The sequence below is a fragment of the Doryrhamphus excisus genome, chromosome 9, assembly GCF_030265055.1.
Source record: "Doryrhamphus excisus isolate RoL2022-K1 chromosome 9, RoL_Dexc_1.0, whole genome shotgun sequence".
Classification (NCBI taxonomy): Eukaryota; Metazoa; Chordata; class Actinopteri; order Syngnathiformes; family Syngnathidae; genus Doryrhamphus; species Doryrhamphus excisus.
Genome location: NC_080474.1, coordinates 21,800,924 through 21,828,837, shown reverse-complemented (window position 1 = coordinate 21,828,837; position 27,914 = coordinate 21,800,924). Strand labels below are relative to the sequence as shown.

Below are 27,914 nucleotides of genomic sequence, written 5' to 3'. Positions count from 1 at the left end.
TGTTTCATTAACACAGGAGGTATAGGCCACACACACTTTTTATTTTTCCGGTCAAGGCTGCCCCCTTTTGCCCATGTAGCACATAGCACTTGACTAAAGTAACAGTTGTCTTGGGTACAGAATGTCGCTTGTACAAGTGTGATGTGTCGCCTTTCATCTTTCAAATAGATTTTTGAAGACTGGCCCAATCTCTTGGACCATGTCCGAGGTGGTTGTGGACCTGCCGTGTCGCTGGAACGCTTGTTTGTTGCACTGTCTGGTGAGTGAGGACGCCCCCATTGCTGCAACCACCGACGGGTTCACACTGTGGTGGAGAACAATCATATCAACATCCATCCACCTTCCATGCTACTTATACTCAGTAGGGTCGCAGAGGTATGCTGGAGCCTATCCCAGCTGGACTGCTCGTCACAAAAAATACATTTTTACACTTGCGTGACGTAATGTTAAATGTTACTTAAACTACATTCTGGACAGGTAATAATATTTAATTACGGCAGGTGCATTATTTCCTATGGGACAAATTGAACAAACAAAAGAGGTTAAGTAAAATCTTAGAATGGATTGTTTTCCACTGCATTAGAAGCACGCCTCGGTTTGACAGAACATATTCACTCACATCAATCAACACATCAGACCGAATATTGCGTCTACTAAGTACTGTGTATTGCCACACTGTGTCCTATCGGGTAGATTACCCTGTGATGAGTCCTGCTTGAGAGGCAGCGTGGGCCCAGTGTGCCAGCACACCAGCAGAACCAGACAGAAGATCCCCTTGGCCTCCACATCGTCTCGCGCTGCCCTCCGTGCTGCACGTGACCACTGCAAACAAGGAAACGCTGCCTTCGATCAGTCGCAAACATTTGCTGATTACATGAAACGGGCTGGATACAAACCCGTGCTGCCATCCGCAATGAGATCTTTCTCTCCTTTGAGCAGGACCGTGATGTTACCCATGCTTTCGCTCAGCTGCAGGACGCTACTACGGTGATCTCCGCTGTCCACAGGCTTATGTTGCTGGGAAAAAGAAAAACAATGACACACTACAATATAGAAGCACAGATCCAGATTGGAGACTCACCAGGGTCTCGTAGAGTCGCGTGAACTCCATGAAGTTGGGCGTGAGGATGCCTTTGTGGTAGCCTTGGATCACAGACGGCTGCTTGGTGACCAGCCATAAGCCGTCCTGTCAGAGGCAAACACACACACAGGTAGGACTTTGGAAACAAAACACTGTCAACATGACATCAAATACTCACCGCGTCGATGACGATCGGTATATCTCGCGCTCTGGACTTCTCGATCACCTCCTATGTTTGTGTGGGAAAAAAACACCGCTTACAATCCCGATGCTCAGGCTGTAACACGCATGCCATCATGTTGCTTTCATTTGTGAAGCAGGGGTGTCCAAACGTTTTACACCAAGGGCCACATCATGAAAAATGAAGGGTCTCGGTATGTATGTACTGTTCTTGAACTCAGTCGCTACCAAAGACCTATGCAGTTTTAAGCTGAAAAAAAACGTCCACATGTGTTAGAAGTACATTTTATAAGAGCACAGCCTGGACTTTGAAAAATGTTAATATTTCAACTCTACGCCATAAAAATGTCATTATTTTTCTTCATAAAACACATTTTTTTCCTCAATATTTTCATTTTATTCTTGTAAAATTGTTTTTTTCCCAAGTTCTGCTACCCCCCCCCCCAACTATTTCAGCTTCTTCATGCAAGTTTTCTTCTCATAAGTACGACTTTATTCCCATAATTCACGTAACATTACAACATTTTCCACAGCCTAAATTTCCAAAATATTACAACTTTCTTGTTTTGATGTTGGGCTGCACGGCGGTCGAGTGGTTAGCGCGCAGACCTCACAGCCAGGAGACCTGGGTACAATTCCACCCTCGGCCATCTCTGTGTGGAGTTTGCATGTTCTCCCCGTGCATGCGTGGGTTTTCTCCGGGTACTCCGGTTTCCTCCCACATTCCAAAAACCCCGCCTCTCGCCCCAAGACAGCTGGGATAGGCTCCAGCACCCCCGCGACCCTCGTGAGGATAAGCGGTAGAAAATGAATGTTTTGATTTTTAATTTCAACTTCATGCCAACTTTATATTAAACCATTATTTTTGTAAAATGATGACACTTTTCTGTTAATATTTAGAATTGATTTTAAAATGAATGCAGATTTTTCCAGTTATATTTTCAGAATGTGCCCAGGGCCACACTTTGGACACCCGTGGCAAAAAACAAACTAAGAAAAAATGTCCATGCTAATGCATGTTGTGGTTAAAAGGTAGAGAAATGTTACCTTGGCGGTCTTTAATAAGAAGTCCTCTCTCCCGAGACCGGGTCCCACCACCAGGCTGTGCAGCCTCGGCAGCCATTTTTCGATCTCCTCCACTGCGTTGGGACTGTCCCTTATTAAAAAGGCACACATCCACACGTTAGCGCTCTAAAGTGGAGTGCATCGTATAACAACTGTCCCGAGTTCCTCCCCTTATGTTATTTGGAAATAAGTCATCCTACTACATCTCACGGTTAGGCCTGGAACCAATTAACCGTGACAAACCAGGGATTTCCATTTCCATCATTTTCTACGGTGAAGCTGCAAAACAGCATCCCTGTCCCGTATTCCAGCATTCTGTTGTATTACCCAAACATCCCGTTGCATAAAGAAATTCCACTCAACCAATTGTTTGGTGCGTACTTACAGGACAGGGTGCACGATGAGCTCCGGGCTGTAGGACTTGATTACAGCTGCAGCATCTTTGGTGCAGAACACGTGAGACAAGTCAGCACCCTGCGGAAGAGACACACGCAAACACCGAGGTGGGACCCCCGCCCCCCAAAAAAAGAAGGTAAATGTGTTCTTACCACTTTGAGCGCAGAGATGGCAGCAAAGTAGGGCGCTCCAGTGTAGCTTTAAAGTGAACAGAGAGAAGCCATGAGGGCGAGTGGAGTGCAATCAACACAGACACCTGAAACCCCATTAGGGTGTGAACGCAGCATACTCTTGACATCCGCCCACGATCCCGATTCGGCCGTCTTGTCCCTTGTGCTTATGGCCAGACAGCGGCGGGACTATCTTTTTCACCAGAGACAGGATGTGCTCTTCCATGACCCCGTGGGAGGCGGAGCCCACGCCGTGGTGGCGTTCAAACACTGCAGGGATAACGTGAAGTTTAAGCACTGGAGGTCTGGAAGAAGAAATGCTGTCATTGTGTGGAATTGGCGCTTCGCTCACTGACGCCATTGAATGCAAAAGGGAATGCACTACTTGGCTACAACCAGCAGGGGCGCTGTTGCCGCAAATGTTTTGCTCTCTGAAGAACATGAATTGAAAATGTTAAACACATTAATTATATGCTTTCATTTCTCACATAGTCAATATAGTCCTGAATTAATGCTAGATCAGATACAAACATATTCCAACCTAATCTGTTAAAATAGGATTCATATTAAAATAATGTAACATTAATAAATGCAATTTTTAGCTTCCACATACCCAGCACATTAAAATCAAACGATATTTGTCTATTTATTTCTCCATTTAAATTAGAAATCAGCATGTGAAAATAAAATTTACTAACATGTTATTAGCACATCAATCACAATGATGAAAAAAATACATTAAATTAATACAGTATTTAAGGCCAAAATAAAAAGTAAAGTAAATAAAAAAACATTACATTAAATATATTTTTTTAAATGTATGAAGTTAAATACAAATAATATCTAGACATCAAATGTATGCAATTTAAAAAATGATATGATCATACCATGGAGAATACTCACTTGACTCATTTTCGGCAGTGGGGAAAATCAAATGATTTATTGATATTTACTTTGAGAGTCTCTGTCTGAATCTTCTGAACTTATTTTCCATATCAGTGTTGGATCATTAAGCCAAGAGGAGTTGTGCAATAGCGTCTATATAACTATAGCTATCTATATAACGATGTTCTTCCTTAGACGGCAAACAAGTTAAGACTGAATCAACAGCGCCTCTGCTGGCTACTGCCAAGTAGTGCACGCCATGTTTGGCCTCATCGATGGATCAATTCCACACCCTTTTTCAGAAAATCTAGACGATTGCATCAAAAACTGTTGTCAAAGCCATCAAAGCCTTGTTGGAGGTCTCCTCAATACCCATCAATACCCATCAATACCCATCAATACCCATCAATACCCATCAATACCCATCAATACCCATCAATACCCATCAATACCCATCAATACCCATCAATACCCATCAATACCCATCAATACCCATCAATACCCATCAATACCCATCAATACCCATCAATACCCATCAATACCCATCAATACCCATCAATACCTATCAATACCTATCAATACCTAATGCGTGAGGGTCTGGGCTCAGCAGCTGACCCCGTTGGGACAAACTATCTGTCTGTGGGGAGGGCTGGCGGCGTGCACACGTGGGCGACGGTTGGGAGAAAACGGGAGCATGGGCGGTCTTGGTGGGAGTGGGCGCCGCCGCCACCGAGCCGGCTCGTGCGGAGATGTTGGAGAACATCTGCCCGAGCATCTGGAGCATGTGCAGCTCCCTGGCGTGCTCCGCCTCCCGCCGATGGTCCTCGGCCTGCAGGCGGCGCTCCTCCATACGGTAGAAGTTATCCTCGGCCTGGGCGCTCTGCTTCAAGAACTGCTCCATTAGCCTCTCCACGGGGAAGTTGGCGCGCCGCCGCCTTCTCTGCTTAGGCGTGGAAGCGGAGCAGTTACCTGCCGACTGGCTGCTGTTGTGCGGCCTTTCCAAGGTACCTGAAGTGGACAAGAGACACGAGGGTTCCATCACGGATGTATCGGAGCCGTTAATGTTTGCTGAGGGACGGAGCATTTCATGAGCATGTTATTATCCACGAGGGGAGCTAATTAAGTTCCACTGTCAACATGCTAACATTAGCAACACATTACCACGTCTAACGTTTGCTACTGATGCTCGCTTTCGCTCAACTGGCTAGCGTACTGTTGAGACGGGGCGTTTCAGTGTCACCTGTAAAGTTAGCTGCTCATGTTACGGCTAGCGTGCTGTGAGCTCCGAGACTCCGAGTACGCTCGTCCCTCGTTTATATGGGTTAATTGGATGAATGGGTTAATTGTATGATAGTGGAAATGTTACAATATGTTACGGTGGGGACAGTTTGACCCTGGAACAGACAAATGCGCTAAACCACATGTACTCACTGTTATTGCCCACTGTGACTTTAACCGGGATGGGGATGGGAACGGTGGGGTACTCCAGCTTGACTTCGGTCTCGGCAGGAAAGGGGCAGTCTCCGGTACTCTCAGAGTACACATCCTGAGCATCCTCCGCATCCTCGTCCAAACCGTCCACGGCCTCTTCCCCTCCGGTGCCGCCGTCCATGAACTCCTGGGGGTCCACCAGGGCGGGCCGGCTGCTGAGGATCCTCTCCATGGTGTCATAGAACTTGGCTATCTTGTGGTACTGTCTGTTGTTGCGCAGGTTGCCCTCCTTGGCCAGCAAGTATTGCCTCTTCAGGCTCTTAATGCGCACCCTGCACTGCTCCGGCGTCCGCTCGAAGCCCATCGCCGCCAGCCTCCGGGACACGTCGCGGTAGACGAAGCTGTTGCGGAAGTTTCCGTCCAGCGCCTCCTGGACGTCCTGCTCCCCCCAGATGTTCAGCAAGGTCCTGGTCTCCGCGTCCGACCAAAGGAAGCCCCGCGTTGTGTTGTTGAGCAGCATAGCCGAACTGATGATGATGGATGTACTGGCCTGCTCCCTTTTAGGCTCCAAAACCTCCGGAGGGGTCGCTACCTAACCGCTTGATTGTCCTACAATGGTGTGTATTGTTCAATTTTGAGACGTCGAATCTCTGTATCCTAGCTAAACCTTGCCATGTTTATCCCCCCTTTTTACGTCGCTCACAAAAAATGCCACATAAACTGACGAAGGACCAGCTTCCCAAAGCAAGGATCATTTTGGTACAATTTGCAAAACTGACCTCTGATCGGTCCTCTGGAGGGGAACGGCCTGCTTCCACCCGCCCGAGCTAGGTGTCCGCTGGGTCCTAAAGCCCGACACTTCTAAGCTAACAACATTGGGCGTGAAGCTATCAACATTAGCTATAATTCAGTGCATTTAACACAACACATGTAACTTAAGAACACATGAAACATATGCTTCACTTTACCTTCCCAGTTCAAACAGTACAACGTGGCGAAAATGGACGCAGTGACGCTGACAAGCAAAAAGGCGAACATCTGAATTGGCTGCTGCAGCATGTTGACATTCATTTGGTGAGACGCTCATCAACATGGCCCACCGACATTATTCCCCCCAAAGAGGATTCCCACCGTGGTGAAAAACACACACTTCTTACCTAAAGTGGAAGTGCGTTTCAACGCTGACAAGTGTACGCAAACACGACTGATCATGAGGCTTTTCCTTGCCAACAGCGATACAGGAAGAAGTAGTTCGCGATGCCTTCATGGGCTACTCGGAAAATTCTAAATCCGATGAAAGAAATGTTCAATTCTGTGGCACGAAGATAAAAAAAACATTTTTTTATTATGTAATTTTGAGTATATATCAATGTAAACTCAGTCGTATTGCAATGAGAATGGTTTATGACATTTACAACGTTTTCCAGTGGCCTATTGTGTCAATAAAGTTTTTTCGAATTGAGGATTTCGCCAAAACAGGCAGTAACACGTACAAACAAACAAAAACCACAAACAAATAAGCCATTTATCCATTTAATATACAAATTAAATATAGAAATATGTGTGGTTTCCAGCTATACATTTAATTTCATTTAACTTCCAAATTTAATAGACAAAAGGATGCAAGAGCTACAGCAGCAATACAATCAAAATAATTGCTGTTTTGCATGGAGTTCTGTGGCCTTATTATTTACAAATCTGCTATTGAAGTTTTCATAAACACAGTTTTTATTATATTTTTTGTACCGCAGTCTGTAGTGGTATACTAGACTTACACTGCATCATACTGTAAGACGATACAGGTATTTAATAATGTCTGCAAAATAAAACCACTATAATATTAGAAACACCCTTCAACGTCATCACGTGTAATATTTGTCTTATATCCCGACAGATATTTCTGAAAATAGAAAAACAGCGAATTCATCCCGCTATTATCGGTATTACCATCGGTATAATACCATCGATATTTGGATCGATCCGCTCACCAAAATCACTTGAACCAAAAGCTTTGCTGTGCGCGAGGCTGAAAGTGGGCGTGGCCAATGGCGTCCCTTCTTGAATCCGATTGGCGTGATTGAGGACAAAGTTCCTCATGTTCACTTCCTGTTTCACCTCACTTGCACAAAGTTCAGGAAGAGTCACACAGCTTTGATTTGAGGATGAGCAGCACGCCATCAATAGCCACCATTTTATACTTGGACACTTAAACATGGCAACTTTTACCAGCTAGTCGTCCTCGTTCTTGTCCTTTTTTAGTCTGCTGTCAGCATAAGTTGGTACCGGTGGCGGCGGACAACATGCCCGAGTCGTCCAAGATGAGGAAGCCCGACGTGAAGGTGGTCCTCCTGGGAGACATGAATGTCGGCAAGACGTCGCTGCTCCACAGGTACACGGAGAGGAAGTTCAAAGACACCATTAGCACGGTTGGAGGGGCGTTCTTTCTCAAACAGTGGGGACCCTACAACATCTCCATATGGGACACTGCTGGTAATATCACGTTTTATTATTCTTATTATATATGTTTTGTTTAAAAAGTGTGTCCCCCCAATCGAGAGTCAGGTGGAGGCGGATATCAACATTAGCTTGCCTATACTTGCAGTATAAGCAATAAGGACCACCAACTTGTGAATGTAGTATTCTACATTGGCCACTAGGTGTCAGTAATTTTCACAATGCCGGTTTAAATGATCTCACAAAAGGCCCAATAATCATTACGCTGATATATATGATATGCTTCCATAGCCCACAACAAGCTAAAACGCAGCGCTGAGTTTAGTTTGAGATAGGCTAAGCTGTTGTTTATAGTAGAGCTGCAACAATTAATCTATGATTAATCATTATCCAATTAATTAACAACTATTTTGGTATTGGATTCATTGTTTTTGTATTTACAAAATGTACATATTCTCAGATGTGACATTTGCGTGGTCATCCATGAGAGCACACCGATTATCCTCCGGCCAAACAAGATCATCATCTTGCTATGATATGCTGTGATGCTAGGGCCCTCCACGCACGGACTTGAATGAACTTTTTGAGAGTCAACGGCGGCAACTGAAAGTGAAATAATGTCTGCCTTCATGTTGCTCCAAAAGTCCATGACAAGCTCCGTCTCAGCGGTCTGACACAAAGGAAGGATTGTCCCCTTCCCGCTCCCCGTACAATTGATTACGCAAGCTTTGGAAGTACGTGCGTCCCATAGTTCATCTAAAAGATAATAATCTTCCTTCATGATGTTTACCGTCCGTGCTGCTTGGGTCATGAATCATCGTAGCGGGACTTCTGCTTACTTGTCTCGACTATGTCAACACAAAAATCCTTAGAAAAACACAGTTGGGGAGATAAGGAATGGTTGCTGAGTCACTTCCTGTCTGCGTGTGTGCTTTTTTGTGGAATCGATGCTACGTCATTCATGGGAAAGATGTTGGATGTTTTGAACACAAAGCTGCCCGCTACCCTTTTTCACCTGTTTTTTTACCCGCTTCCTCTTAATAGTCACATGACAGGACTGTGACAGGAAGACCTTATGTCTCAGCACCCGAGGATTTCATCATAGCTATATTTACCTCTTTGGGGTCATGACTGTATTCCCGAAGTTGCTTTCTGAAATCATATTGCAGTATTGTCGGCTCTGGGTTAGCAATTGGTATTATGATCGCTTAAGCTGTTAAGAATTTAGTTCAGGGAATTTAACACGGAAACTTGGCAGTCATTTTCTAAGAATAAAGTCCAGATTTTAATAGGAAGAAACAGAAAAAGTTGTATAAGAATGTCCAAGAATGTAATATTATGCAACCCACCCAGGGTGTGCCTCGCCTCTCGCCCGAAGTCAGCTGGGATAGGCTCCAGCATACCCCTGCAACCCTAATGAGGATTAGTGGCATAGAAAATGGATGGCTGTCATATTAGGAGGACAAATAACATCATTTTAGCAGCTAAAAGTTGAAATACCAAAAAATGGATAGTCTTATGTTATGAGAAACAACGAATAAAGTTGTAATTTTTGGAAAATTAGGTTCAGAACAAACATATTTTTCCCTTTTCCCTTTTTTGTTTTAACGTTATTTCTACAAAGGAGCAATACAATACGAGCCACGGGGCCGCACTTTGGACACCCCTGTAAGACTGTTTTGAGCATCAAACTTGAGGAATGTCTTTGCAGGCCGGGAACAGTTCCACGGTCTGGGCTCCATGTACTGTCGGGGCGCCGCCGCCATCATCCTGACTTACGACGTCACCAACTGGCAGAGCCTCGCCGAGCTGGAGGAGCGCTTCCTGTCCCTGACGGACACCGCAAACCACGACTGCATCTACGCCCTGGTGGGCAACAAGGTGGACCTCACGGACGCCAAAGCCCATCTGTCCCAGGAGGAGGACCGAACGGAATCGGCCGAGGACCGATCGGAGCTGCTCTCCGCCTGCCCGACGCCTCCGGCCTCGCCCGTGTCCATCCCGGTCATCCCGCTGCAGAAGCAGGTGTGCCGCGAGGACGCCATGGCCGTCTACGGGAGGATACTTCGCTACAAGGGCGGCGATGAGAGGAGCAGCATGCCCGCGGAGAAGATGTGCTTCGAGACCAGCGCCAAGACGGGCTACAACGTGGACGCTCTGTTCGAGACGCTGTTCGACCTGGTGCTGCCCTCCATGCTCAGGAAGAGGAACGAGAACCCGCAGTCTTCCACCGTGAACTTGGAGGACTGCAGGGGCGCCGGCGGCAAGCGGGGGCGCCACTCATGCTGCTAGGATCCTCTTAGAAGGGGGCGGGGTTTTAACCACCGATGGTACCACTAGTATAGGCATCGAAGGAGAAACCGCAACATTAACACTGTGAAGCCAAACCTGTGCCAGCAACCTGAACCAAAGATGGCTGCCGCCGCCAAGTACACTTTGCTACCACCTTTTTATGTTGGGAAGAATTCCACGGAGCTAACAGCACTAATTGTCACGTGGGTGGCGCATTGCACTCTGTATCATCACACCTTCATGGATCTCTTGAGATGTTCTTCCCTGCCTGCATCCTCCTTCCTGTGGCCTTGCTGTAGTCCATCAATGATTGGAGATGCCGCACACGGACTCTTGCTCAACAAATGACAAAATGTCGGAATAAAGATTTTTATTTTGCAGTTGGCGCCGAGTGGTGACCCTTAGAAACATTCGTTTTCATTGCCAATATCATGAAATAATCATGGATTTAGTTGAAGGAGTAGAGAACCAGGGACCCGAACGTAAGACAACAATTGAGAAATATTTACAAAAAATGTCAATATCATTGCCTTAATATTTCATTTCTTAGCTGTCAAATTTCTTGCTTTGCTAACAACCTTGCAGACACTTTGTTCTTCCAAGCAGGCTTCCAGGTCAGTGATCCGTGTGTGAATGGCGGGAAGGAAAAGTCGGACACGTCCCTGCTGGTTGGTTTGTATGTGGAAGTCTTTAGCCCCCATATAAGACGACCCATCCTTAGACTTCGTTCTTGGGTAAAGGGGACTGTCTTCTATTCAGGAAGAAAAGCTCTTACTTGCTCATAGGCAGACGTTGTTTTGCATATGGAAGTTTATGTTTACTCTCCACTTGCCTGGGGAAAGGGTGTTTGCACCACCCGCTGATTTGTATGTTAAACACTTGACCCTGAATATAAGACCACCCTTTTTAATGCACTTTTTCAAGGCAAAGGAAAACAGCGTCTTTTCTATTCAGCCTGGAGGTTTACCGTCCCTCCCGGATTGGAACACGGTATATGCGGGTGTGTGTGTGTGTGTGGGGGGGGGGGTTGCCAAGAAGCGACCAAACTTAAAAAAAAGTCCAAATCAAAGCATCAGACTTTTGGACTTGGGTTGTTTACGCTGTGAGCTCCCGGCGGTTTAATGATTAGTAGATTTCTAAAGTTTAATGGAAGGTCAAGTTAAAAAAAAGAGAAATCAGTACATTGTGTAGCATATGGTGTATGAACATCCATCATGACCGGGGCTAGAAGTGAACATTAAGATAAATATTGTGTAGCATATGGCGTATGAACATCCAACATGACTGTGGCTAGAAGTGAACATTAAGATAAATATTGTGTAGCATACGGCGTATGAACATCCAACATGACTGTGGCTAGAAGTGAACATTAAGATAAATATTGTGTAGCATACTACAGTATATGAACATCCAACATGACCGTGGCTAGAAGTGAACATTAAGATAAATATTGTGTAGCATACTACAGTATATGAACATCCAACATGACTGTGGCTAGAAGTGAACATTAAGATAAATATTGTGTAGCATACTACAGTATATGAACATCCAACATGACCGTGGCTAGAAGTGAACATTAAGATAAATATTGTGTAGCATACTACAGTATATGAACATCCAACATGACTGTGGCTAGAAGTGAACACAGGACAGCAAGTAACGAGGAAGAGACTGACGGAGGGTAGTAACGACGTAGTGTAGTACAAAACAAAGTAGATGAGTGGTTAAGAAGTAGTGAAGAGCGTCGGTGTGATGGCCTGAGGTAATAAGTTAGAAGAGTAAGCACCATAGCAGACAATCATACGTAGAACACCCATAATGCTGCTGGCTCCATTACGGCGTCTCCGGGCACCAATCAGTTTTTGCGGTTTGGTGTTGATCCTGATCCACGGCGTGATGACGCAAACGAGGAGAGGAGAGGCGAGGAGAAGGCCATCACAAGTTCTTCATGCAGACCTGGCAGCGGCTGATGCGGGACAGGAGCTGGCCCGCTTTGAGCGTCTCTGATGCCGGCTCGGCGTGGAAGGACTGATCGATGGAGGTCAGCCAGAAGCTGTGCTTGTTGGCGAAGTAGTGGCACGTTCCTTTGGCCCCGTTGCACTCGATGAACGGCGTCGTTCGGAAGTCCTCCAGGCAGGAACCCGGCGATGACAGCGACTGACCGCCGCCTTCGTTTCCCGCGGCCGTGTGCTGCGGAAATGTTATTTCATGTTAGTTACCGCTTGGGGCAGCAGGGGGCGCCACAGCAAGGTTAGGGTTAGGCTTCATTTTCCTATTACCGTCTCGGGCATGCCCACGAAAAATGATGACACACACACACACACACACACACACACACACATATATATATATATATATATATATATATATATATACACGATTACTAGTTAGTCAATCCAATACTTTTCCAATGATGAAATGTGACATTAACATGATTTTTCATGAACTGTTGGCTAAATAGTGAAAACTGTGATGTGTAAATACGTTTGTTAGACTACAGTAAGGCTGGCCTGCCTGCCTGCCCAGACCAGATCTACTGGAAACGACAGAGAGCTAAACCCTGAACACAAACCAACAGGTCAGGGGTGGGCAAACTGCGGCCCACCAAGCGTTTGAATCCGGCCCGCCAGTTAGTTTGGGAGTATTTCAACTTTTAACATGATGTCTTATTCAGTAAAAAAAACTGTAAAATTCAAATTTGTAGTTTGAAGGAAATGAGAACATATAGCTGATAGTATTTACAAATAAAATAAAGACTAATAATTCAAGGCGGACTGTTAGAATTATAAGAGTAAAATAGTGTGTGTGTGTGTGTGTGTGTGTGTGTGTGTGTGTGTGTTAAATATATAGTCTGGCCCCCCACACAATTGTGTTAACACGAGTGAAAAAGTTTGGCCACCCCTGCAACAGGCGCTCATCAAACCAAGTGTCTCCCTCACGGTGCAACCAAAACAAAAGAAAACAAAGAAACATTGTAACTGCACAGAATGACATTGTAACAGAATTCCATAGTCCTTTATAAGCCGCAAGGCATGCTGGGTAACATGTCGGGCTTCCCAGCAGTATACAGTATTGGCATGTGTGGAGGCGTGTTCCTCGCTTCCTTTGGTTGCACCGGGAGCGAGGTGGGCGTGTGCTGGCCCAGGGTGTGGATGCCTTACCCCTAACAGATTCCCGCCACTCGGGCCCTTGGCCTATAAAAGACGTAAGCAAGGAGACCACGGCCCCTCACCATCAGGAAGGAGTAGCCAATCCAGAGGCTGCGCCATCCGGCGGGACACTGCGGGATGGTGATGTCCTGGCTGTGGACCGCTATGGCCACCGACGGCGCCTCGCACACCGAGCAGCGGCTGATGTACGGTTTGATGTCGCCCTCCTCCACGGGCATCATGGGAAGCGGGGCGGTGGTGGACAACCAGTAGGACTTGTCGTTCCTGCTGGCGTAGTAGCAGAGGTCTCCAGGGTTGCAGTAGAGGAACGGCATGGTGCTGAAACGAGGGAGGCACGAGCCGGCCAAACCTGACGACGACAACACCAGGTAACGTATTCGTACTCCACACGTGGGCGACGTACGCATTTCTTATTTATGTCTTAAATGGCTTATTTTCTCTACTATGTTGGGCCATAAGAGTGTCAAGGCAACTGTAGGGGTGTTATTTCATGTGTAGAGGGCTCTAATAATGTATTTAGTTTTGTGTTTACAAAAATACTCCATGTACTAACTTGGTGGAAATGGACTTACACGGAACCAATGAACCGGGATAGAGGAGGGATTCATGTTAATGAATGCTTTCCTTATTGGGAATGGGAACAACTCACCAAGATCCTGGTTATGGGCCTTTTCCTGGCCTTCCAGGTACAACAGACTGTAGCCACCCCATAACTTAGACATCCCCACGGGGCACATGGGGGTCTGCTCGGACTGACTGTGCTTGACCAGTAAGTACCCCACGCTGACACTGCGGCCGGGCATGCCGGGTAATCCCGGGATGCCCGCCTTGCCCGGGTGACCTGTGATGAGGCAAAATCAAGCAAACTGTAGGATGCTACTACACACACCATGTGAAGACAAATATCCTGGGGGGGGGGGTCTTTGCTTCACCAAAACAAAGAAATCTGTTTGCAACCTAAACCTGCGCCGACTTTCCCCATCCTTTAATCCGAGGTTATTAGCGCTCATCGTTTAAGCAACAGACCTTCCATGCCTTGCAGACCGGCATGGCCCGATTGGCCTGGCTCGCCACGGAATCCAGGCGTTCCCGGTCTGCCACCTATTCCGGGCATGCCCTTCTGCCCAGTGGGCCCGAAAAAACCTTTTGGAAAAAAAGAGATCAGAAAATAGAATTATTAGGTTATTATTAGGTTATCCCCGGAGTACCCGGAGAAAAGCCACGCATGCACGCAAACTCCACACAGAGATGGCCGAGGGTGGTCTAACCACTCGACCACCGTGCAGCCCCGCTTCACTAAATTCTTTGTTTGAAATATTAAAAAAAACCAACAAAAACTTACCAGCATCACCAAGAGGTCCCCGTGGTCCTGGTTCCCCTTGTACACCTCTTGGCCCCTGAATGCCCTGTGGTCCAGGAGGCCCCCTCTCTCCCGGGAGTGTAATGGGCAGCGGGGCCGAGCCCTGGTTCCCTGGTAACCCACGGAAGCCTGCAAATGGGACAAATGCATCCTTGACAGGCGTCCGCCCCCAACCAACGGGATGGCTAAAACCATACCTGGAGGTCCGGTATCCCCTTTAGGGCCAACTGGGCCTCTATCACCTTTGACCCCAATCATACCGGGAATCCCCATGGAACCCTGGTCTCCTTTGTCACCTGGTGGAAAATCAAGAAGTCTAGAAATGCATGGACCACAGGGTGGACCACAGGGTGGACCACAGGGTGGACCACAGGGTGGACCACAGGGTGGACCACAGGGTGGACCACAGGGTGGACCACAGCGTGGACCACAGCGTGGACCACAGGGTATCCCACCGGGCATCTTCCCGTTGGAAAGGTACCTGGTCCATACCTTTCTTCCCAGAAATCCCATTCTGTCCTCTATATCCAAATGGACCGTGGTCTCCTTTAAACCCTTTCCTGCCGGGGACTCCGGGAAAGCCGAGTGTTCCCGGTATGCCCTTTTCTCCAGGGGCAGCATCAATACCAGGAAAACCTCTGGGCCCGGGGAAACCTAGGAAATACAAGCGGAATGTGAGAAATATGGAGAAGTTTTCTCCTGGAATTGGGTCTATGGGCCGGGAACAGCACTAGACCCCTTTACGATTCAGGTACACATCCAATAGTTCCCTAACCTTGGTACCCTTTAGGTCCACTGAAGCCCTTATCCCCAGCAGTTCCTGGTCTGTCTGGTTTCCCATCTGGTCCTACGGGCCCACGGAACCCTGCTGGTCCAGGTTGGCCTCGGTCACCTGAACAGATCCAACGTGGGTCCAACGTGATCTTAGCATCATCCCAATTGCTCAATGCTTGGTCAAGCGAGAGTTGAGGAACCAAAATCCCGTACCGAAATCTCCCTGGAATCCTTGTGAACCCGCGACACCTGGAGCACCCGTCTGGTTGTTGGCGGTGCCGCCCTCCCCCCTTTGGCCCTTGGTCCCCGGGTGGCCAGCTGGTCCGATGATATCCAAACCTGGCAACAGAAACCTTTGATAGCAACAGCCTGAACATCTGACACTAAATCTAGCAGAAATAAAAACCTGTGATCCCAGAGACTCCCTTTTGTCCTTTCAGACCATCTAGTCCATAAAGACCAACAAGACCAGGGAAGCCTGCGTACGTTTGCAAACAAACGACAAACATAAGAACTGACAGGCGTATCTGCAGAAAGGATGACAGTCGATTGGTCTTCAGATTCCTTTACCTTTATTCCCTGGAAAGCCAGGGAAACCTGGATGCCCTTCTTTTCCAGGTGTTCCAGGAAAACCCTTCTGACCCTGGTTGCCTGGAGTCCCGCTCTGTCCATCAGAGCCTGAAATATGTGGAACAGCAATTGCAGTATAAGTTGGGTCCAAGACTAAGGACTAATCCTGTATCCTGTCATGTAAACAACGTAAACACCTTACCTGGATATCCCGCATCGCCCGCATCGCCCGACTGGCCTCTTTTCCCTTCGATACCATGAAAACCAGGGAGACCCCGGTCTCCAATCAGTCCCAGTAAACCTTTGCCACCTATTGGAGTTGAAATCACTCGTTTCATAAAAGCAAAGCAAAGCTCTGAAGTGCAAAACCTGATTTTGTCCTACCCGGGTCTCCAATGGACCCAACCTCTCCTCTTAGTCCAGTTGGTCCTGGGATGTCGATGCGAGGGCCTCTGGCACCTTTAATAAGAGTATGTAGAATATGTAGAAATGCCAAGCTATTTCCCAACAAGTACAAGCCCTGGCAAAGTCCTGGAATCACCAGTCTTGGAAGGATGGGATGTTCATTCACTTCATTTGGAGAAAAAAGCAGATTGGAGGCATGCCACAAAACTAAAGCCGTTTCAAAAAAAAAAAAATGCAACTTTCTGGCTTTAAGAAACACAAATCAAGAAAAAAAGTTCTTTTTTAGATCAAGCAGTAGGGAAAAATATGGAATGACTCAATTGAGAGGAAAAAATGATGGAATCACCCTGTAAATTTCCATTTCCAAAACGAACATCAAATGAAATCTGCTCATTGGTCTGCAGTTAAGAAAGAGACCTCGCACCTTGGAGACCTGTTGAACCATGAGGACTCACATGGATCACGGCTCCAACACAAGAGATGTCCACTGAAACAAAGGAGAGGATTATCCAACTTTTCACGGAAGGGAAATCATCACGGAATGTTGGTCACAGTCAGCCGTGTCTAAAATCTGGACCAAGTCCAAACAACATGGGAAGGTTGTAAAAGGCAAGCATACTGGTAGACTACTGGTCTGCTTTGGTCTACTGGTAGACCAAGGAGGACATCAAAGCGTCAAGACACAAAACTTGAAGCAATATCTTGAAAAGAGAAAATGCACAGCAAGAAATGAGGAAAGCAAGTGGACTGGAAGTCTGTGAGCCAACCGGAAAGGAAATGGGATTTCCAGACAGAAAAGCTCTAAAGACCCAAAGAGACAAACCAAGATTACAATGGGCTCAGGAAAAGCAATGGTGGACTGTGGATGACTGGATGAAGGTCATATTCGGTGATGGATCGCCAATCTGCGTTGGGCAAGTCCCATGCTGGGACTTTTGTTTGGTGGCGTTCCAATGAGATTTATGACGACGACTGCCTGAAGAAAAGCTGCCAAATGATAAGGGGCTGCACGTCAGTAAAGGTCCTTACATCTTCAATACATGCACACCTTTACGTTGACCTGTTGGACACTTTTCTTATTCCATCAATTGAAAGGATGTTTGGGAATGATGGCATCATTTTCCAGGATGACAATGCATCTTGCCATAGAGTGAAAACTGTGAAAACGTTCCTTGAAGAAAGACAGCAGGTGGATGTCACGGCCTGCTAATAGTCCGGATCTCAATCCAATTGAAAATTAGTGGTGGAAACGGAATAAAATGGTTCAGGACAAGCGTCCAATCTGCAAAGCTGAAAGTTGGATCAGATTGATGAAGACCGCCGTTTGTAAAGTCTACGCCTCAGAGACCGCAAGCTCTGATAAAAGCCAGAGGTGGTCCGAGTGGCACGAGTGCTGTGTTGGAGGCTTTCTTGTTTCTTTGTTTTTCATGATTCCATCATTTTTTCCTCACAATTGAGTGATTCCACGTTTTTTTCCTACTGCTTGATCCACAAAATCATTTCGTTTTGTGGCATTTCTGATATCTGCTTTTTTTCTACCAAATTCCACAAGTGAGTGAACATCCTCCAAGACTGGTGATTCCATCCTTTTTGCCAGGGATCGTATTAGAATGCCGATCCTGTCTGGAGTTTCTACCTTTGATTCCCTTCCTGCCCTTTTCTCCTGATGCACCATAGGCACCAGGACCTCCTTTGCCCCCCTAGAAACAAGAAGAAGAAGGTAGATGAAGTCCATAAACTAACAGGACAAGGCATTCCAAAGAACATTCCAAAGAACATTCCAAAGACTCACCTTACCACCGCTCATCCCCTCAAAGCCAGAAATTCCTCGATTCCCGGTAAAACCCGGCATTCCTTTCAACCCCGGTAGCCCCTGTGCACCCGGCTCTCCTTGGAGACCCTTTTCATGACTCGGGTCACCAGGGAAACCGTGGCCTCCCTCGAGGCCTGGAACGCCAGGTAAACCCTTCAAGCCTGTGGAAAGCAGTCACCTGTGAGGAAGCGAGAAGCCACGGAATGTTTTCAGGGATGGCAACTATCTGATGAACCTCTTGGCCCGGTGAAGCCATTATTTCCTTGGTTCCCCCGGTCCCCCTTGGGTCCCTTCATGTCCACGATCAACTTTGCGGGGATGTCAGGTTTCTTCCCTGGCGGACCCCTCAAACCACGGTCACCTGGAATTGGATGATGACAGGGAATGAGAAAGTATTTCTAAATAAGCTTGAAATAACAAGCGTGGCACCTTTTTCTCCACTTGGACCCGTCATTCCTTTAAGGCCGATTTGACCGGATAGTCCATGGTCTCCTTTCAGCCCACTCAGACCTTTAGTGCCTGTATTACCCGTGATCCCTGCAAAGCCTGACATGCCAGGAGACCCTTTGTATCCTGGAAAACGGACAATCATTGCGGTGACCACATTGTTGGAACCTTGGACGTTGACCTTTGGGACACATTATGAAATCCTACCTTTCATTCCTGGAGCTCCTGGTCGTCCATCCGGTCCAGCATGTCCTGCGTTACCTGGTGAGCCATTCTCTCCAAGAACACCATCATTACCTGGCCCCCCTGGGTACCCTGTTAGTCCAATCGGACCTGGAGGCCCTCGGTTTCCTTCAGTTCCTCGTTCTCCAGTGAAGCCTTGAGTACAGAAAGAAGCAAGGAGGCACTTGGATACAAACCAGGACATGGCTAAGTCCCAGGCAGATCTTAGTCACCTGGTTGTCCGATGGCACCCGGCGGCCCTGGTGGACCAGCTTTGCCAGGATCTCCAGGGTATCCATAAGTGCCTGGCGGTCCAGTACTCCCTTCAGCCCCCTGTGGACCAGGAGGGCCAATGTTGCCTTTGGAACCAATCATGCCAGGCATGCCCCCCATCCCTGGAGCACCAGAATAATCAAACCATCAAATAAGACGTCATCTCTAAATAATGGCCGCCTGCTTCTAATCGAGCTTCCCGGGTTTGAGTTTGACCTAAAAGGTTTCCAAGTCAGACCCACCTGGATAACCCGGCTCTCCTTGATCCCCGGCATGACCTTTATTCCCTTGCAGCCCATACAATCCTGGGTCACCAGGTGGTCCAGGCGATGCGCCCAAGATGTCACCATGAATTCCTTTGTCCCCGGGTGCTCCGTTCCGTCCGGCTAGCCCAGGAACGCCAGGAGATCCCACCGACCCCTTTCTCCCGGGGAAGCCCAACTCACCACGGGGGCCGGAAAAACCTGTCATGAGTGATCACTCGGGTCAGTAAAACAAGACCAAAGCTTTCACTCATCTTTCACTGATGTTGTCTTGCCTGGGGGTCCCGGGCGGCCGCCTGGGCCGTAGTCTCCCGTTTCTCCCTTTTCTCCCTGGAGTCCAAATAAACCTGGGAACCCCTTTTCACCCGGGAGACCTAATGGGTGATGAAATAAAGACATAGTAAGTCCTACTGTCCTCAAGGCTGGTTGGCCCCTCAGCCACCAGCCTTGGGTCCTAATAGACGGGGATTTGAAACACAACAAACTAATCAATGCAGGTAGCAAATCCTGGTTTATCCTCTTCGGCTTTGATCTAAAATTACATCGTTTTTATCGATCTATCTTTAGCCAAAAGTCTCTCTCCCGCTTACAGTTAGTCCAGAACTTTTAACAGGAACCCAAAAGGGGGAGCACATCACCCCAATTCTGCAATCCCTGCATTGGTTGCCCGTTCGCTTAGGATTGATTTGAAGATTTTATTGTTTGTTTTTAAGGCGTTGAATGGGCTGGCCCACAAATGCATCTCAGACCTCATCCAAATTTACTCTCCAGCGTGGTCACTGAGGTCCGAGGTCCGAGGGCCAGCTCCAACTTGAGGTGCCCAAGACGAGACTTAAGACCAGGGGGGACCGAGCCTTTTCTGATCGAAGGCTTTAAGTCTCGTCTTAAAACCCGCTTTTATTCCCTGGCTTTGAACTCGGAGTGAGTCGTTTTAGTTCTTTCTTTTTATTTTAATTGCTTTTATTTTTTATACTTTTATTGCTTTGCTTCTTGTTTTTAATATTTTAATATCTATTTTACTTCTTAGTCCTACTTTTAGTTTTGGATTAAATTCAATGTTATTTGTACTTTTCATTTGACTAGTCTGTGCCGCACTTTTATAAACTCTGTTTATAAACTAAATATACATAAACATAAATAAAGTGGATTGGATTGGATTACCTTGGAGACCAGGTAGCCCTCTCTGCCCAGCAGAGCCGGGAAGTCCAGGAGGTCCTGGAAAAGTGTCACAAGGACCTAAAAAGACATGAAAGGCACAAATGAATGACGAGATATCGTATATTCATACAGCGATCTGATGAAGCTAAAATGGAGGCCACTTCGGTGCCCAGCGTGAAGTTTCTCCTACAGAATTCTTAAATTGGCGACGTTGACTTGTCGTACGTCAACGTCAGATAAATAGCAAACACGCACACGGGAGCTAAGCACAACAAAGCTTTTGCTGAGTGAGTGGTAAACATCATTATTCCCGCTACCTGTCACATCCCACTGTCCTCCATCTCCTGTCGGAGTACAGCCGCCTTTGGGTTGCAAACGGGAGAGAAGGAGAGAAGGAGAGCAACGTTGGGTACAAGATATTATTCAAAAAGCACAAGCATTATTGCAAACAAGCTCGGGCCGAGCTGGTTTGATGGCGGCAGGCCCTGCAACAAGGAGACAACTGGAAGCAAAGAAGGACAGGTCATAGTACAATGTAGTACAATGTAGTACAATGTAGTACATAGTACGATAGTACATACGTAGTACAATGGAAAATGATACTTCATGCTTACACATTTTAACTCCCAAGCCATTCATACTCTTTTCAAAAGAATGAAAAGAGTTCATGTGAGGATGAAGAAGATCAACTGAGACATTTAGGAAAAGGAGACGCATTCAAGTGTCCTTCTCAGGTGCCTCGCTTACCCGGGCTGCCGGGTGTTCCCGGAATTCCAGGATAACCGTTGAGGCCAGCATCACCGGGTAGACCAGGTTGCCCTTTGAAACCCTCCAGCTCTGGACCTGGCTCTCCTCTCGGTCCAGGAGCACCAGGTGGACCAGGTAGACCGGTGGAACCTTTGTCTCCGCGCTCTCCTTTGGAATTGTCCCCCTGTTGACATTCCGACATGACAATTCCAGGCACTTTCATAAGGACATGACTGATGGCCAGTACTGTACTCACTGGAAGACCCCGACTGCCGGGGAAACCGGGCAGACCAACTAGACCTGGAGCCCCAGGATTTCCCGGCTCACCATCTGGACCCCAAATCCCAGGGTCTCCAGGATAGCCTGGACATGGTAAAGGAACATTAACATTAATTGACGGCTTTTGAAAAATGATTCATCAATGTATAAATGATGGCTGCTTCATGGTTGATCATGGCGTATTATTAGACCTGAAGTCAGCCATGGCAGCTACTTTTTGTGTGGAAGTGGTAAGTTTGGGCCTCTTAATTAGTCCTTCTTCTTCCTCGCTCCATTTGAAACCTTGTCACAAGTTTCATAAATAATAGAAATAGACCAATTGGAGGCTAACTAGTTAGCTTGGTAGCTTGCTACGTATGCTACAAGCTGTGGATACAAAGGATGCTAGGAGTAAAGGAGACTATAGGGGTGTTATTTCACATCTACATGGCTCTAATAATGCTAAAAAACATATTGTGCATGAAATCCCACCTTTCTGCGTGGCCACCGCCGTGTCTCCTTTTCTGCCTTTTGGACCCGGGTCACCAGCGAGCCCCGGAGTTCCCTGCAGGACCACATGACGGGTGAGCGGGCACACAAAAAAGTTCCAAGCTTGAAATGATCATGTCTGGTTTTTGTTTACCGGAAATCCATCCAGCCCTGGGGGACCCGGGTCTCCCACGTCGCCCTCTTGGCCAAACTCGCCCGTCATTCCGGCGTCTCCGAGGTCACCGACAAGGCCGTGAGGTCCAGGCGGGGAGTTGTTGACGGTGCACTCACATTCTCCGTGGTCACCTGAAGACACAAAAAGGAATCAAACCCATAAACTGAATTCCCGACCAGTCCTTCTTAGGTAAAACGATACGACCGGCACCTTTGACTCCCTTGAAGCCCGCATTGCCGGGCCTCCCTCGGCCTCCTGGAGACCCCTTGAAGAACTCTTGCCCTGGAGACATCATGAAAAACAAGCAGACGTTAAAGTTCTAACGAATTCACATCCATAGTCCGTCCTTTACTCACATGATCCTTTGGGACCTGGAGGCCCCCTATGACCCGGACGACCAGGAACGCCTGGAGCGCCAGCAGTGACTGCAGGACTTCCTGGTTCTCCGTGTTGGCCCTTGTCTCCTGGCCCGCCTTTCCTTCCAAACGGTCCACCAAAATCAAAGACTGACAAACAAGGAAAGAGTGACAGCATTGATTGATTCCGTGCTGACGAGTGACGAGTGATTACAGGAGCCTCGTAGCAACACCTGATAGTTTTAGAGTGGAAAAGGAGGCATTTATTCAAGGGGGGCGTCCATTAGAGTGGAGACCATTATATGAGGAAAATGGAGTGATTGGAAGTTTGTCCGTTTACAGACCTTGTTGCTGCGTGTGAGAGGCAGGATGGCCTGGCGGTCCGGGAATGCCTTGGTCTCCTATGGGGCCCCTCTCCCCTTGTACACCCTGCTCACCAGGGGGGCCGGGGGCACCAGCTCATTAGGTAAAAACATCTTCATTAGCATCTGAGCAGAATGATCAACCTTGATGTTCTAAGCTGGTTAGTTGGCATACCTGCTGAAAACCAGGACCAGGATCCTGGTGAAACCAGTTCTCCTGCTTCACCCCTCACTCCCTAGAAAAGGGGATTGATCAGAAATGGTCCTGGACTCGACAACCGATTGGCTGAGTCGTTTGTAATGTCCATGATGTGGAATTGATTGCTATTTAATGGCTGCAGTTCCAAAGAGTACTGTGGTAGTATTTTTACTGTATTTTAGTTTGGCTAAAGCCGAGCTCCCACCTTTGGTCCAGCTCTGCCAACTGGTCCCGGCTCGCCATCATCCCCCTGAAGGACAGCAGCATTAGTAACATACAGTGGTGTGAAGACGGGAGAATAATAGAGAATAATTCAATAATAATAAAAACATTGATTGCTGCTAAAGCTAATAACCGCTTGGCCACCTTAGCAGCAACAACTGCAATCAAGCATTTGTGATACTGGAACCATGGGTCTCTTATGGTGGAGTCATGAACACCGACCTCAACTGAGGCAGGTGAGGCTTGCAGATCTTTGGATTTTGTTGCGGGGTCTTTTGTGACCTCTTGGATGGGCCGTGGTTTGGGTCATTTTAGTTGGCTGGCCACTCGTGGGAGGGGTCGCCACTGTTCAGTGTTTTCGCCATTTGTGCATAATGGCTCTCACTGTGGTTTGCTGGAGTCCCAAAGCTTTATAAATGGCTTTAAAGCCTTTTCCTGACTGATAGACCTCGCTTAATCTAAGTTAAGTTATGTTTTAACAAGCGGCAATCACGTTTTCACACAGGGAGGGAATGTAAGATTTTCTTTCACCCTTAACAATAAAAAAAGTTTCCTTTTAAAAAATGTTGACTAAAATTTCAATTTGTTTGATGATCTGAAACATTTCAGTGTGCCACACATGCCAAAAATCAGAAAAGTCATCAAACAGAAGAGTGACAAGCCTACCCTTGGTCCAGGCCTCCCATGTGTACCAGGTAGACCCTAGAACAGCACCCAGTACACATGGTAAAACACAATGTCTTAAAGAGGTTTTAAGTCTGACAGGAAGATGCAGAAACAGGCTCACCCGTGATCCCGGGAATCCCATAATGCCGGTTTCGCCTTTGTTGTCAGCCTGCAATGAAGGGAGGGTAGCTAACAGTGACCATGCCTTTACATTCAATTGCTAGTGTAAGGAACCAGGAAGCACACACCAGATCTCCTTGTTCTCCTTTTACACCCTGAGGTCCAGGAGGTCCCTGAAATGAACGGCATGATCATTGATAATGAAATAAATAAATATATATTATTTGAAGTAAAGATAATGTAATTCATGTACAAACCAAAGGTCCGTATGGGGGCAGAGTGTGAGGATGGGTTGAGTTACCCGGGAGCCCTGGGGGCCCGATCTCCCCCTGTGGTAAGTAAGATGACACAATAATATGAGGATGCTAACGGCTAATGCTACTGTGTTCCCTCATATAGTGGCCGCTTTTGTTTGCTCAACAACAGAGAGTACCAGGCGTTGATTTGTTCATTAGTTTCAATGGTTGACATAATGCTGTCAGTGATTGGTTGGTTAGGATTAGACTTCCAAGCGAGGGTGACCAAAGTGCGGCCCGTGGCTGTTTTATGATTTGCCTGCGGCACGGTCTAAAGATATTTAACATGAAAAATAAAAAAAAACTATGCAAGAACAGCAAAAATGTAAAAATCAGCACTAATTTTACAAGAATTAAAAGTCAAAATATTCAGAGAATGTGTTGTAATTTTTGGAAAATTAGGTAGGGGGAAAAATTCTAATGTGAATAAAGTCCTAATATTCCGTGAGTAAAGTCAGAATTACGAGAAAGCAATGGTGGAAAAAAGCTGTTGTCATTTTATGAGAAAAAAAATGTCGAAATTGTAAAGAATTGTATAGTCAAGAATTTTTTTAAATGAGAATATACTTGGAATATTATGAGGAAAAATTATCTAATTTTAGTAACATTGTGTTTAAATATAAAATATATATTTTTAAGTTTTTAAAGCCATAATATTATCGGAGAAAAACAAAATTCAGCTGTAATGTTTTGAACAACTAAAATAGTAATAGTATAATGCCATGGGAATAAAGTCTGAGAAAAATAACACAAAGGGAAAAATCAAGTCAAAATATTACGCAAAAAAAGTTGTATTCTAACAAGAATAAACAAAAAATATTACGAGGGAAAATAATACTAGTATAGTGTTGAAATTAGGTTGGGGGGGGGGTTCATTATTATGGGAACAAAGTCAATATATGTATTCCGGGAAGAAAATGTAGCATTTGCGGATGTTAAAGAACAACACAACACAACACAACACAACACAACATAACACAACATAACACAACATAACACAACATAACACAACATAACACAACATAACACAACATAACACAACATAACACAACATAACACAACATAACACAACATAACATAACATAACACAACACAACCAGCCAAGAGATGCAGACACTCACCTGGTCGCCTTTAACCCCTTTAAATACTTTAGTCATGGTGCCCTGTGCAGACAACACAACAACCTCATACAGTACTCATACAGTACACTCTAATACTGCAGTACGATACAGTACATCCCCGTTTTGGACATGTTCCCTGTTCCCTTTGTGGATAACAAGAGGGTTCACTCCACATGTGTCTGTGTGGATTGCTTCTATAGCGGAATGAACAGAGAGAGTGGGCCCTCTTGGTGGAGGTGGGGCGACTATCTACTACTATCTACTACTATCTACTACTATCTACTACTATCTACTACTATCTACTATCTACTACTATCTACTACTATCTACTACTATCTAGTACTACTATCTACTACGATCTACTACTATCTACTACGATCTACTACTATCTACTACTATCTACTACTATCTACTACTATCTACTACTACTATCTACTACTATCTACTACTATCTACTACTATCTACTACTACTATCTACTACTATCTACTACTATCTACTACTATCTACTACTATCTACTACTACTATCTACTACTATCTACTACTATCTACTACTATCTACTACTATCTACTACTATCTACTACTATCTACTACTATCTACTACTATCTACTACTATCTACTACTATCTACTACTATCTACTACTATCTACTACTATCTACTATCTACTACTATCTACTACTATCTACTACTATCTACTATCTACTACTATCTACTACTATCTACTACTATCTACTACTATCTACTACTATCTACTACGATCTACTACTATCTACTACTATCTACTACTATCTACTACTATCTACTACTATCTACTACTATCTACTACTATCTACTACTATCTAGTACTATCTACTACTATCTACTACTATCTACTACTATCTACTACTATCTACTACTATCTACTACTATCTACTATCTACTACTATCTACTACTATCTACTACTATCTACTATCTACTACTATCTAGTACTACTATCTACTACTATCTACTACTATCTACTACTATCTACTACTATCTACTACGATCTACTACTATCTACTACTATCTACTACTATCTACTATCTACTACTATCTAGTACTACTATCTACTACGATCTACTACTATCTACTACGATCTACTACAATCTACTACTATCTACTACTATCTACTACTATCTACTACTATCTACTACCCCAGCAGCAGTGCTTGATGAAAAAGCGTTAGCATTGATAGCTGTAGTATGACATATTAATAAATGAGTACCCACTTAAGGTGGATGAAATGGATTTTTCTGCTGGAAAAAATCAGCACATTTGCGGGGATGCACTGTACACAAATACTGTACATGGTTACCTTTGGACCACGTGGACCCGGGGCCCCCGGTGGACCCTTGGAGAAGATTCAAAGATGCAAATGTAAGCACTTTTGGATGGTTAACATGAATACAAAAATATACAGTAAATCTATGATTGTTACCTTTGGCCCTGTGAGACCCGGGTTACCCTGCCATCCTCTGTTACCTGGAGGACCCTGTCAAATATCGCACCGTAATATTTATTGACAACATACATTCATTTAGAATACATACATGCCTAAGGAAGGCAGTGCCTTACATATATCCCATTGATGCCTGGTGTGCCTGGATCTCCCTGTGGAGAGATGGTGCAAATATCCGTGTCATGTACATGCGATGCCAGTTTCACGTGAGGTATTGTTCCCAAATGTTCACCCTGAATCTCTGTACGAACACGGCCACATCCAAGTTGTCTCCCTTCTCCCCCTTCCTGCCCAGTTGTCCCTGGAAGGACCCGCCACACAGTGAGACAGCGGCTACACAGCAACATAAAACCGAGTTGTGCTTACTTACAGGAAAACCGGGTACCCCATTACGGCCGACGAGACCTGGGACGCCGGACTCTCCGTGTGTACCGTTACAGCCGTCTGCACCGGGCTTCCCTCTGGGTCCAGCACTTCCTGGATGGCCCTGATGAGTGGAATAATCAGTGTGGCATCAGCATGTTTAGGGCATCTGTAAGAGCACGCCAAAAATGGGATGCTTACAGGAATTCCATCGTTTCCAGAGAAGCCAGGTACGCCCGTCATTCCCTTTGAGGGAAATAATACGTCATGAATGACATAGAAACGCAGATAAAAGCCCAGATGGACACTCTACCATGTTTCCTTTGGGTCCAATGATGCCGCCACGGCCAGGGTCACCTTTCTGCCCCTTTGGTCCCTGGATGCCTGGATCACCTGGTCTCCCTGGGGGCCCTGTGATACCTTGAGGACCAACAGGTCCATGACTACCCTAAATAGGAAGGAGATTCATGAATAATAAGCCGTTTCTTTTCAAGGCCACAGCAAAAAATAATGTCTGTTTTGGGATAAGATAATATGATGCATTATATCAACAAAACAGTTTGCAAATGAACTGAGCTGTTGAGAATACAGGAATTAAAATAAAATCATTCATTTGTAATTGATTTTTTATTTTATTTATGTAATTTGTT

General features: G+C 46.0%; 3 protein-coding genes across 13 annotated transcripts in view; 1 reads left to right on the top strand and 2 right to left on the bottom strand.

Moving 5' to 3' along the window:
- Positions 1-22: 22 nt before the first annotated feature.
- Positions 23-6,492, bottom strand: naxd (NAD(P)HX dehydratase). Of its 8 annotated transcripts, none has more exons than XM_058082518.1 (11): positions 6,366-6,470; positions 4,360-4,785; positions 3,012-3,162; positions 2,875-2,920; positions 2,712-2,800; positions 2,309-2,417; positions 1,260-1,310; positions 1,082-1,186; positions 897-1,017; positions 699-822; positions 23-304 (listed from the first exon to the last, which is right to left on the bottom strand). In XM_058082518.1, exons 1-11 carry the CDS (start codon positions 6,418-6,420, stop codon positions 154-156), a joined length of 1,428 nt encoding a protein of 475 aa, XP_057938501.1. In that variant the 5' UTR covers positions 6,421-6,470; the 3' UTR covers positions 23-153. The 8 variants fall into 8 exon arrangements, with proteins under 8 accessions (XP_057938501.1, XP_057938500.1, XP_057938505.1 ...); XM_058082517.1 differs by having other exon boundaries at positions 6,177-6,454; XM_058082522.1 differs by lacking the exon at positions 4,360-4,785 and adding an exon at positions 6,177-6,223 and having other exon boundaries at positions 6,366-6,437.
- Positions 6,493-7,308: 816 nt separating this feature from the next.
- rab20 (RAB20, member RAS oncogene family) lies at positions 7,309-10,334 on the top strand. Its single transcript, XM_058083105.1, has 2 exons — positions 7,309-7,698; positions 9,374-10,334. The coding sequence occupies exons 1-2, from the start codon at positions 7,509-7,511 to the stop codon at positions 9,952-9,954; spliced, it is 771 nt and encodes a 256-aa protein (XP_057939088.1). The 5' UTR covers positions 7,309-7,508; the 3' UTR covers positions 9,955-10,334.
- The window catches only part of col4a2 (collagen, type IV, alpha 2), a 47,519-nt gene continuing 29,899 nt past the window's right edge, over positions 10,295-27,914 (bottom strand). For 3 of the 4 annotated variants that reach the window (XM_058083100.1, XM_058083102.1, XM_058083103.1), the window contains 44 exons: positions 27,578-27,712; positions 27,466-27,510; positions 27,272-27,388; positions 27,134-27,202; positions 27,018-27,053; positions 26,881-26,934; positions 26,758-26,793; positions 25,421-25,462; positions 24,261-24,332; positions 24,132-24,176; positions 24,005-24,052; positions 23,884-23,919; positions 23,201-23,245; positions 22,972-23,032; positions 22,779-22,892; positions 22,435-22,584; positions 22,289-22,360; positions 22,058-22,209; positions 21,907-21,979; positions 21,413-21,519; positions 21,157-21,340; positions 20,727-20,771; positions 20,413-20,487; positions 19,527-19,625; positions 19,231-19,452; positions 18,949-19,110; positions 18,701-18,871; positions 18,476-18,619; positions 18,282-18,407; positions 18,026-18,207; positions 17,870-17,933; positions 16,213-16,287; positions 16,031-16,138; positions 15,829-15,936; positions 15,665-15,736; positions 15,472-15,597; positions 15,260-15,376; positions 14,977-15,138; positions 14,682-14,780; positions 14,467-14,613; positions 14,151-14,267; positions 13,774-13,965; positions 13,187-13,473; positions 10,295-12,144 (listed from right to left, as the gene is read on the bottom strand). In XM_058083100.1, coding sequence (XP_057939083.1) covers positions 11,890-12,144; positions 13,187-13,473; positions 13,774-13,965; positions 14,151-14,267; positions 14,467-14,613; positions 14,682-14,780; positions 14,977-15,138; positions 15,260-15,376; positions 15,472-15,597; positions 15,665-15,736; positions 15,829-15,936; positions 16,031-16,138; positions 16,213-16,287; positions 17,870-17,933; positions 18,026-18,207; positions 18,282-18,407; positions 18,476-18,619; positions 18,701-18,871; positions 18,949-19,110; positions 19,231-19,452; positions 19,527-19,625; positions 20,413-20,487; positions 20,727-20,771; positions 21,157-21,340; positions 21,413-21,519; positions 21,907-21,979; positions 22,058-22,209; positions 22,289-22,360; positions 22,435-22,584; positions 22,779-22,892; positions 22,972-23,032; positions 23,201-23,245; positions 23,884-23,919; positions 24,005-24,052; positions 24,132-24,176; positions 24,261-24,332; positions 25,421-25,462; positions 26,758-26,793; positions 26,881-26,934; positions 27,018-27,053; positions 27,134-27,202; positions 27,272-27,388; positions 27,466-27,510; positions 27,578-27,712 — 4,848 coding nt within the window. In that variant the 3' untranslated portion in view covers positions 10,295-11,889. The remainder of the gene's footprint in view (positions 12,145-13,186; positions 13,474-13,773; positions 13,966-14,150; positions 14,268-14,466; positions 14,614-14,681; positions 14,781-14,976; positions 15,139-15,259; positions 15,377-15,471; positions 15,598-15,664; positions 15,737-15,828; positions 15,937-16,030; positions 16,139-16,212; positions 16,288-17,869; positions 17,934-18,025; positions 18,208-18,281; positions 18,408-18,475; positions 18,620-18,700; positions 18,872-18,948; positions 19,111-19,230; positions 19,453-19,526; positions 19,626-20,412; positions 20,488-20,726; positions 20,772-21,156; positions 21,341-21,412; positions 21,520-21,906; positions 21,980-22,057; positions 22,210-22,288; positions 22,361-22,434; positions 22,585-22,778; positions 22,893-22,971; positions 23,033-23,200; positions 23,246-23,883; positions 23,920-24,004; positions 24,053-24,131; positions 24,177-24,260; positions 24,333-25,420; positions 25,463-26,757; positions 26,794-26,880; positions 26,935-27,017; positions 27,054-27,133; positions 27,203-27,271; positions 27,389-27,465; positions 27,511-27,577; positions 27,713-27,914) is intronic. The other variant, XM_058083101.1, reaches the window with a different exon arrangement.